This window comes from Artemia franciscana, chromosome 2 (genome assembly GCF_032884065.1).
Source record: "Artemia franciscana chromosome 2, ASM3288406v1, whole genome shotgun sequence".
Taxonomy (NCBI): domain Eukaryota; kingdom Metazoa; phylum Arthropoda; class Branchiopoda; order Anostraca; family Artemiidae; genus Artemia; species Artemia franciscana.
The window spans coordinates 17,124,122-17,135,851 of NC_088864.1; the positions used below are offsets into that span (position 1 = coordinate 17,124,122).

General features: G+C 35.7%; 1 protein-coding gene across 2 annotated transcripts in view; it reads left to right on the plus strand.

Annotated features, from left to right (window-relative positions):
- LOC136037970 (uncharacterized) overlaps positions 1–8,764 on the plus strand; it is a 29,056-nt gene extending 20,292 nt beyond the window's left edge. For both annotated transcript variants that reach the window (XM_065720861.1, XM_065720867.1), the window contains exon 5: positions 275–8,764. In XM_065720861.1, coding sequence (XP_065576933.1) covers positions 275–1,699 — 1,425 coding nt within the window. In that variant the 3' untranslated portion in view covers positions 1,700–8,764. The remainder of the gene's footprint in view (positions 1–274) is intronic.
- Positions 8,765–11,730: the final 2,966 nt, after the last annotated feature.

The following is an 11,730-nucleotide window of genomic DNA, read 5'->3' on the forward strand; positions in this document are numbered from 1 at the left end:
AACTCTTTTCAAATAGAAGAATTGCTTAATTGAAAGTTAGAAACGTATGAGTTGGTTTATACTTACAAATACCTGAACAAAAATGGAGGAGGAGGGCTCAAAATAGAACAGTCCGAATAATATTAAAAAAAAGGACCGTGCCTAAAATGTGTTCTTTAATGAATAAGATGGTTTCCCAGTTGATTGGGTATTAACATTAAAAAAAAAAATCTTGATTTATCGGGTTTATTCTGCTTATTAATGTTCATTCCTAGCTTTCACTTATCTTTTTAAGGTAAAGCCGATAGTACAACCAGAAACAAATAGCAACTCAGGTAGTGATGATAATGATGGTAATGATGATAATGAAGACTCTTCCAATGAATCAGTACTGGGCAACTCAGGAACCCGATTGGAGAAAGCGAAACAAAAAAATGGAGAACAATTATTAACCTTGGGGAAAAATGACCCGATCCGACCTACGAAATATGTGAAGCTGAGTCTCGAAATGAGGGAAGAAATTGCCAAATACGCAATAGCTAGTTCATTTACTAATTCGAGCAAAGTCTATTCAAAAAAGTTGAATGTACATCTCTCAACTTCAACAATACGATATTTTGTGGCTGTGTTTCGTAAGCTAACGCCATCTTTAAAAGATGGAATTGGTAGAAGTATGGTTGAACATGGATATGCTAAAACATGTGAAGAATATTCAAAAAGTCTTGGTTTTAAGTTAACTATACAATTAGCAAAATGTTTACAAGACTACTATATAAAGAAGAAAGGAGGTTTGACGGAAACACTCGCCAAAAATTCAAAATTGAAGCTGAAATTTTGTGAGCCGAGTCGTTTAATGATCGGACAGTTTGCAGTGGAACACGGATCAAAGGCGGCAGTTGAAGAGTTTAGTAAACGATTTAAAAGAAGTATACCAGAAGGAACGGTGCGAAAATTCAAATGGATTTACATGAACCAAATATCCAGAAGGAACTTAGGACCACCTAAAGATCCACCAGAATACCCAAAGCTACCCGCATATCCTGGGCATCCTCAAAAGCAAGATTCTGAGTTATTAAGAATGTCCGATGTTGACCTAAGAGAGGAAGATTCTCAAGTTAAGACTGTTCAGTCAGAAAACGAAAGATATGTAACATCCCAAATGTTAGATTATACTCATAATGATTTATGCTCGTCTCTAGGCGCTAATCCTAAAGAAATCCCAATATTTGAGTATCTAACACCATCTTCTAGCCAAAATTTAGTTCCTTATCATAGGTGGTCTGTTGATACAAACTTTAGTAATTCATTATGTAATACTCAGACGCAGTGTACACAAGCAGAAGAAACATTTTTGAAATCTCCTATAAATTTAAGTATAGAGGAAAAAGTTGACAATTCAAGCACCGGGAATGTGACTGACCAGACCCAAAATGCCAAAAACTTAGCAAAGATCGCTATTGAAAAAGGTGGCGATCCAATTATAAAAGATAGTTACAAAGGAAAACAGAGGACAAAACTTGGAAGAAAGCCAATTATTCCTCAGTATGAGCCTGTCATTAAAGAGAAATTGTTAGAAATTGCAAAAAATGGTGGTCAGGTCTCAGAACGTGTTGTTCTTCAAATTAGTAAGCAAGTTGTATCTGCAGTGGATCCTGAATTGTCGAAGAAAATTTCTGTTTCTTGGGTGAAATCATTCCTGAGAAGAATGCGGAAAAGCTAATATACTTTTCTCTGGGGAGTTCAGAAGGACATCTCTGGGAACAATGCATCAGGCGCCTCAAACAGAAACTAGTAAAATACAGTTAGTATCGTAAAATTAACTAGACATAGTCTACACCCCCCCCCTCTCCCAAGAAAAGGAGCAAAACAACTTTCTAAAAGAGTTTATTCATTACCAAACTACGTGTATGTTATATCACCTTTTAATGAGAGCTATTGACTGTATGCCATCTCTATAATGTGTTCTGCTCGCTTGTCGTTTGACTTCTGGCATAAAAAACGTGCACTCTCTTGTGAGAATTGTAAACCTACTGGTGCTTCAGTTCCCATTGTCATCTCTTTGGAGACGCCTCAAGCATCCATTGTATATCATAATGTGATTGCTTTCGGACTAGTGATAGGCTGGGAGCTATGGAACAATTACGTATAGCATTATAATCCGTCAGTATTGAGATGATCGTTTTCCCCTGCATTTTAATATTTTCAAGCTTATTCTTTTCTTCGTTCAATAATACAGTGATTTCATTATTATGATTATTATATTTTTTTATTATTATTATCTTCTTTTGATGCAGAAATTTTCAGGAATTTTAAGCTTTGCGACTTTGCCTTTTAAGCAGAATTGAAATTTGAAGGTCTCTCTTGGTACGCAAATAGGTATTTTGTGGTATGTTTTTATACGTGAAATAAACTAATAAAGAACATGTTATTAATGTCAAGATTTCACTGATAAATATGTCGTGCTTCTTTCATAATTAATTGTTTGTTTTTAGCAGGGATCGCATTGTATCTCAATTGGATAAATCTCAAAGTTGCTATCGCTTTTACTTCGTGTTTAATATACTGCATATATTTTACTAGTTTATTCTTTATCGTACTTTTTTGTGTTTTACATGATGAAGGTTTAAATCGTTAACGAAAAAAAATGTTATAAGGCTGCAAAAACCTATGGAGACTTTGGCAGGAAAAAGGTTGACAGGCTGAAATATTTGTAGAAACATGGAAAAGACAGAACTTCAAGGAATGGCTCGGCCCAATAGTAACCGAGAATCTATAAAGCAGAATTATGATAATAATTTACTCATAAAAAGAATTGGCTTTTTATGCTGATTCCAAATATATAATATTCATTAAATGTGATGTTACACACAAAACGTTACGAGCATGAGAAGTTTTGCCTGATTTACGAAAAAAGAGGAAAATACCCCCAAAAACGCAAGGCAATTTTGAATGAAAATCAAACATTAAATTCAGCATAATGGAGAACCCCGTTGAAGAGGTTTCAAAATATGAAACCTCTGAATTCCAAAATGTGGAATTTTTTATTTTTTTGCCAGAAGAATGATCATGGATGTGTGTTTTTTTTTGTGGATGGATGTGTCGTTTCCGTAATAAAGTACAAGTTTTGTAGGAATTGTTTGTCATATTCCAGGTCACTCCATTCGATTTCTTGCCTCATGAAATGTTTATAACATGTTTTGGTGAAAGCTGGAAAACATGGGCAGTCATGTATCACAGACAGGGCAATTATTCTTCCCAAAAAACGGAACCATTGCAAGTTGTCAGTCTTGGCCTTGCAGTTTTTGTTGATATAAAGCTCACTTTCAAGTTGGTCTGCAAACTCGAATAACCCAAAACTAGGATCTGTGATTCTATTGCAAAGTTCAACAAGCCACTCCCTGGTTAAACCGCAAAGATCTTCCCCCACATCTCTACGCAAACGCACAGCAAGGCGTTTCGCAAACCCACCATTATGTCTTTCGAACATTAACACTTTAAACAAACTGTGTTCTATATATTTATGACTGATACAAATATCTAAAGGTTTTCTCAAAGCCATGTATTCGTGCAGCCTCCTGTTATTTGGGCTATTACCAAGTATCCCCAAGCTCTGATCCAACATTGCCAGAAGATCAAAACGTTCCTTATGGATGAAGATATGTTTCAGCAGTCCTCTTGACACCAGAAGATCTTCTTCGAACCATCCAGTGAACCAGTGATTTGGAGTAAAATTGAGTTCATATATATAAAATTTTCTTACTAATTGAGATAGATCTGAGATTTGGGCTCGTATTTCTAATATAGGATCATTCTCAGGCAAGTGAATGGTGCCCAACACCCTTCCAAGGCAAACAAGACGCCCAACCGTAAAATTTTGCCAGATCTTCATCTCCATTTTTTTTTCTATAGTTACATCAAAAATTGTTCTAAGTGTAGTCGCTACAAATTTAGGATTTCACTAATTTAGTTTCACAAAATTAGTGAACTAAATTAGTTCACAAATTTCGTTTCACTAAATTTAATTCTGAGGAAAGAGTAACTGACAACTCATCCATCACTGTAGCTCCTCCCAGATAAAAACTGATTTCGAACTCTTCATCACCTCGAGTCTCTTGTAACATAAGAGCAACACAGACCCGGGTCAAATACATCTCTAAACGAAATGCCAAAATGGCAGTCTTTTAATCTATTCAACATATTTTTTCGTGAGCAAGATCGTAGTGATATTGGACTGAATGTGGAATACTTATTAAAGGAATTATTTTGACATTTTTATTTTCAAAAACATTACGTTCATGAACAACATTGCGTTTCGTTCATAAACGCGAGTCTTGTGACACTTAAGTAACAATTCTTGTTTCCTAGAGAAACAATTTGTATCGATCCTTTCAGTAGTACAGCGTTGAAGATAATTTTTTCTACTGAATTTTGGTTTAGTTTTAGCCATCAATAACTGGTAATAAAGCCACCAACATAAGCTGTAAAGAATAAAAAAAAAAAAATCTCCAGGTCCGCAGGACTATAATTTAAAACAAGTAAATTTCTGATAGAAGTAGTTTTGAAGAGTGATAGAAGAGTTTGATACTGATAGTGAAGAGTTTGATTACTGATAGAAGAGTTTTGCTGCATAGTCTATGGACTATACATCTGCAACACGTGTTCAAACTAGCGTATTACTCTGTAAAACTAGCACTTTTAAGAGTTTAAAAATACAACAGAGTGCCAATCACGTGACTTTCTATGCACAAACACGTTTTTCAAACAGTTCCTGGGTAACGACAGGATTGGCTCGGTCAAATTATAATCGAGACTCTAAAAACCGAAATTTTAATGGGAATAGAAATTTTAAGATTTCAATGACATAAAATGAATTCGCTTATTATGCTGATTTCAAATATATCATTAGTTCGATATTACCCATCAAAAGCTACGAACCTGAGAAAATCTACCTGATTGAAAAAAGATGTAAACAACCCCAAAAGGTCAAAGAATCTTAGTTGAAAGAAGCATAGTTGAAAGGTCAATTTACTATGCCTCTGGGGATGGCATGCATCTCCACAGCCCTTGGGGAAACGGCTGTAAGTTATGAAATTTTCCCATTTTTTACGTGTAGTACATGCTATTGGGTAGTATACACATATTTTTTTAGGAGGATTTTCCGCAGGGAGAATTTTTCGTGGGGAGGGAAGTTTCCGAGGGTTAACATACTGGGGAAATTTTACACGGGGGAATTTGCAAGAATTCCTTTACGGAAATCTTTTTATTTGTCTTACTTTCTCTTTGGCGATTCAATTTCGCACGTGGAGATGTTCTGGGGGAATTGTACGGGGAAAATTCTCAGCGAAGTCGGAACTGTCTTGGAGATTTTTCTGTGGGGAGGATTTCCGCAGAAGAAGTTCTCCAAGGGGGAATTTTCCGCGGGAGAAACTTTCCCTGGGCGGATCTATGGGGATAATTTTCACGGAGGGGATTTCCGGCATGATTTGATAAACGATCAGAAATTTTGTAAATTTCTCATTTAAAATTTTTGTTTTTAAATGAAATTAGGCCAAAGAGAATTTTCCAGGCGATATTATCTGCAGAAAATTTTTCTGCGGAAATTTTCGGCGCCGATGAACGTCCCGGGGTATTTTCTGGAAGAATATTGCGCTGGAAGAGCTTAACACGGAGGAATTTGTATAGAGGCGGCGGGTTTCCCAGCACCTTTTGAATAACAATCAGGAATTAAATAGAAATAATAAGTTTTTTCAACTGAAAGCAAGTAGCAACATTAAAACTCAAAACAAACAGAAATTATTCTCTATATGAGGGAGTGCTGCCCCCTCCTTAATGACTCGCTCTTTACTCTAAAGCTTTACTTTTTGTCCCGATTCTTTAAGAATAACTCCTGAACCACAAGGGCCGTTTTAACTAGAATAAGTAGCTCTTTTAAAGTGTCAAAAAACTTTAGCGTGAAGAGCAAGAAATTGAAGAGGGGGGAGGAGCCCCACTCGTATGCGAAGTAATTTCTGATCATTTTAATCTTCAATCTCGCTTCCTGCTTTCAGTTGAAAAACGCGTTTTTCGTTGAGTTCTCAAAAGGTCACGAGGTTTCAAGGGGATTATTAGGGAAAGCTTGTGTTTGTCGCTAAAAATGGGAATAGTAATGTTAAAATGGTGAAATACCGTTGTGTTACAGGGTGTAAAAATCTGAAGGAGAATCTAATCCCTCATTTTACTGGTTTAATATTTTTGGAGTCTCTGATGGCGTATAACAATATTAAACTTATACATTTGCATAGGTCCAATCCAGTGGACATTGTCTGTCACGCGTTAACCCAAAATCAATCAGATCTTTTATCCCTTAGTTCTATGACTATCTACCTTAGTTCTGCCCTAGGAATGATGTATGCACGGATGGATGATGACTTATCTATCAACAAGTGATGACTTATCTATCAACAAGTGAAATGACATCATTCTTATATATAATCCTAAAAAGGGCTTATGTCAGATTTGCCTTTCACTCGGACTATCTGTCTTGGCTTTTTATACAATTCTAACATGGTGACAAAATATATAAACTTATTTGGACCACAACTTATTTGGCTGAGATCGAGCTTCTTCCAAACAAGACGAAACAATTGAACTGCGACGCAGAGAAAGCTGCTTTCTAAACTGGCGTTTAGATAAATATACAGTTTTCGCAGCCACCCATCACGTGGCTTATCCATTTCAATCCAAACCGAAAGCCAAAACTTAGCAGAAAAGCATTTCGCAAATTATAATTAGTTGACCAGCCAGGCTCTTCAGTTCCAACTTTTACTCGCCTAATAGGTACTGCTGATTTTTCTGCGAGACCTAGGGCATGATTAAGTTCACTACAATAAATGTTAAGCCTAACTTGAGAGTCACACATATTCTTTCTTAAACTCTACATCAACAAACCAAACGGCATACAAATTTTCACTAGGACATCGCTGCACGCATCCTGGAAAAGATCTAGAGACGCCCTATCCCAATCATTAGCATAAAATACAGATTGCTTTTTCGGAAAGCCGGTTAGAAGAAGGGCAACAATCAACGATCAGAGTAATAAAAGACAAAGGAAAGTGATCTGACGTAAAATTGGAATCACTAACAACAGCTTCCGCAAGTTACGGATGACGTATGACAAATATAGTCTAAGTTAGATGTACTACCCAAATTATGGACGTAAGTAAAACTCCCATTCTTCGGTTCAACTACATAATCATCATTTAACAGGCCGAAAATAATACTTGGGCGATCATAATCGCCAGAAGAATTAAGTGGGTCGGTTAGATCACAATTGAAGTCACCAGTCGCGATACAGCATAAACCGTGCTCTTTTATTTTTCGCAAGCATTTAAATAAATAATAATAAATGATAATAATATCGTTTATTTCGATAAACGAGTGGCACTAATGGCAAAAAGTCTTTCAATTTAAATAAAAATAAAGTTCTTTCATTTAAATGTTTTTAAAAATAAGGGTTAATAAATGTTTAGCACAACAAAATAAAGTTGCTCTTGCGTAAGACGACCCCGGACAATTCCATCCTCGCATAATATCCCCCCTGAAAATTTCTTGCGGGTGGCTCCTCCTAAAAAATTCTCCTTAGTTTACTTTAATTTGAAAAAACTTGTTTTTTACTTAATTTCTAATCATTCTTTAAATCATACTAGAAATCTCCCCTCCAGAGAATTTTCCCGGAAATACCCCCACCCCCAAATGGAAATTTTCTCCTGCGTAAAATTTCCCATGGAAAAATTCTCCTATGAAGGATTTATACAGCGGACCCCCTCCCCGTGGAACAAATCCCCAGAAAATTCCAACCAGCTGAAAATTCCCTCGGAGCATCTCCAGATGTAAATATGAGTCGCAAAAGAGAAAGTAAGATCAATAAAAATAATTTCGTAGGGCTATAGGAATTCTGCCAAATTCCCTCTGGAAAGAAAGTTCACTCCCAGAAGCTTCTCTCCCCACGGAGAATCCAATCCGTGGAAAAAAAAATCGCTATTCCTACGGCCCCCTCCCAAATACAAAATGTCTGTATGCTTCCCAATAAAAAATATTATATGTAAACAATTTTTTACATATAAATGTAAAATGAGGATAACGGGGCTCACGTTATCCTCAATGGCAGTTATTGGATCTTTCAACTATGCTGAAAAACATGGTTATCTCAATGTTCAGATTGGACGAATTTGGAGGGGGAAAGTTGCGTGAGAGGGCAGAATGAGCCCTCTTCCGATCTTCTAGGACGATTGGTTGGATACGATCACCCCTGGGAAAAAGTCAAACAAAAAACAACAACAAATAAACACACATCCGTGATCTTTCTTCTGGAAAAAAAATACAAAATTCCACATTTTTGTAAATGGGAGACATACATCTCTACTGAAGGGTTCTCTGATACGCCGAATATGATGATGTGATTTTAATTAAGGTATCTTGACTTTTTTGGGGCGTTTACCCCTTTTTCAAAAATTGGGAAAATGTTCTCAGGCTCCTAGCTTTTGTTGGGTAAAGTTCAACTTAATGAATTTTATATATCTGGAATCAGCACAAATAGGCAATCCTTTTGATGTATCTACTGTTATCAAAATTTCGTTTTTATCGAGTTTCAATTAATATTGGGCCGAGTCACTCCTTACTTACGGTTCGTTGCCGCGAACTGTTTTATACCATTTGACCTTGTATCTGCTCCTCTTTAGCTTACTGTGGAATTTTACCTTTCCTTGAAAAATTCTTTCTATTGGTCAATAAAGGGAACATTTGTGAAGTTTTTGACGGTTTTTTTGCTTAAGAATTAGGATTTCGGCTTACTATTTATACTTCGGACCCAGTTTTGCCAAAAAAATTAATACTATTTCCACTATATAATTTTTCGTGGAAGGGAAGGAGGTATATTATTCAAATAAATGGATTGAAAATATACTTATTTTTTTACCTTCTATAGGGCTGAAGCCATCCAGAAGCCCATCCTAATAAAACTTCGAATATAGACTTACAGTCATCGTTCATTTTCTAATGATTCTTACTATAAAATATTTTGTTTTAACTGCTAGGTTAACAAGATAACTGTATTTTTAGCTCATATATTAAAAAGGCTCCTAATATATTCTTTGGAAAAGAAAAACAGAAATAAGCCGCCAAGAATGATGCAACCAGATTAATAATCAATTTAAAGACATTTTTCTTCCAAAAATTTAGCGCCCTTAAAAAGCCCTTTTTGGTTTTTAACTTCCCCTAAAAGTCTCAACTTAATATCCTTGACCGTTCCTGAGATATTGAAGTAATGCCCTTTTGACAAGTTAGATGTACAATATCTTTTATTTTAGGTTAATATCCCCCTCAACATGCCCTGATAATTTCAGCTTAATACCATTAGCCGCCCCTGAGATATTGCACATACACTCTATTGACAAGCTTGATGCAGATTGTGTGTTTTAATTTAGTTTAATACCCCCCTCAACAATCATTCAAAGTTTCAACTTGATATCCTTAGTTGTTCTTAAGATATTATTGATACATCCTTTTGTAAACATGAATACACACAGTGTATTTTCATTTAGATAAACATCCCCATCAACATTCCCTAAAAGCTTCAGAATAATGCTCTTAGCCGTTCTGTATATGTTGCAGATGCACCTTTTGGCAACCTGGGTGCATTTTGATTAACAGTAGTTCTACATCTCTACAGCAATCTATGAAAGTCACAACTTGATAGTCCTAGATTTTTTTGAGATATCGTAGACACGCCCTTTTGACAACCTGGATGCATATAGTGTCTTGGTTTAATTCAACATCCTCCTCATCAGTTGATGTGAGATTTTCAGCCTATTACCCTTAGTCATTCCTGACATATTACAGATACGCCCTTTTGCAACCTGGATACAAATAGTGTCTCTTGATTTAATTTTGCATCCAACTCAACATGCCTACGCTTTAGCAAGGTTGAGTGATAGGTTTGCTACCTGTTCCTTCAAAAAATATCTTGTAGCTGAAACGTCAATTCGACGCCCTGTGCACCAGTACGACTGCAGAGGATTTTTACCTTTATATCATTTTTATCAACATGCCTAGAAAGTTTTATTCTATTTCTCTCCATCTGTTCAATGTAGTGGATGGCAAATATTGAGTGTTTGATAAAGAATTGAGTTTTTTATGTCGTTGATATTTTCTTTTCTAAGTTACTTATTTTGTGTAACTGCTATTGTGTTTCCCAATATCACACCCTACTAAGTAACTTAGGTGTTTTATGGAATTTTGTTAAAAATTTCCCAAGGTCCTCTTAATACTTTATTGAAATAAGTAAATACTATCTTTAGTTTACATGCGTGGAAAATTCTCAATGGGGGAGTTTTCCGAGGGGGTTTACCACGGGTGATGTTTTTTTTTTTTTGGGGGGGGGGTGAAGGATTTCTTTTTTTGAGATTCCAGCAAAGCAAATGGATAAGGTAGTTGTATATAGAAACCCCAATGGACTGCAGTGAAAAAAAGCGTTTTTTCACAACGCCTCAAGAATAAAAGGGTTTATTGATACAAATTTGCTGAAATTAACAAGATGCTCACTTCAAATAATTTGAAAAACTAGAAGTAAATACATTTGCAATTAAGAATTGGCTATATTTGTTGTACATAGTTTATTGTCGCACTCTACGTTCACTTGAAAGACTATTATCTTTTTTAAATATAATAGACTGAAATGTATTCGCATTACCTGGACAGTGGTATTATCATTCTTCAAATTAAAAGAGAGGTAGATAACCGCCATTAATTTCTGGAAATTTTCAAAAGTAGAGTCTCATCAAGCAACAGCATAAGAGCGGATTCCTTTTAAAAGACAGACTAGAAGAGACATTAAGGCACATTTCAACCATAATTTCTGACCCCATGTTTGCGATACAAAACAATGATATTCCTCCCCAACTGGATATCTTCAATATATTCGACCTTTCCTCTTCCTTTCAGCTAAGCAAGAAAAATCCAAAAAATAAAAGAGTAAATCAAGAGAATGGAAAAAAAGAAAGAAAATGGTAATCTGACCTTTTCTAATTCATTTGAGAGGTCAATTGCAGTCGAACTAGTTTCAAACCAGGTTATTAGTAATACCGGATGATGACATAGTAATTATTTTTCAGAAGCTTGTGAAAAATGAAATGAAAAGAAACGGAAGAAAAAGCAGAAACAAAATATAGCTTGTAACCATATTAATCATGGTCTCTGTAAGTTTCGTAAGTAATGCAAGTTTTTACATATTTGTCCTAATTTCATTTTAGGTGTTTGTAGGTCCGATAAGTGCAGTTTCGATCATGTTGACCTTTATCCTGTTTTAGCTTGTATTGACAAATCGTTTTATTTTGATCATATTTCACCAGTAGCAGAAGCAGGTTCAAAACTGAATCTTTTTCAGGGCCAATCACTCCCAATTTTACGTCTTCCCACACCACCAGGAAACCTTTCCCCCATCCTTTGTGCTTTTTTCCCCGTGTTTACCCTACCAATGTAGGTCTCGTTTGAGCTTAAAGCTGCCAACCAGGTTAACGGTTTACAGGTTAACGGTAGGTCTCGTTAAAGCTGCCAACCAGGTTAACGGCATTGCCATTTCTGTCGATCCTTTTAACCTGAGGTAATCGGGTAATGAAACTAATTTTCAATCAACAGAAACTAAACAGGCTTTTTTCTCTTGTAAACAGTTATAATTATTTTCTGCTAGAGGGAAAAAATACTTCCAGTGACAATTGT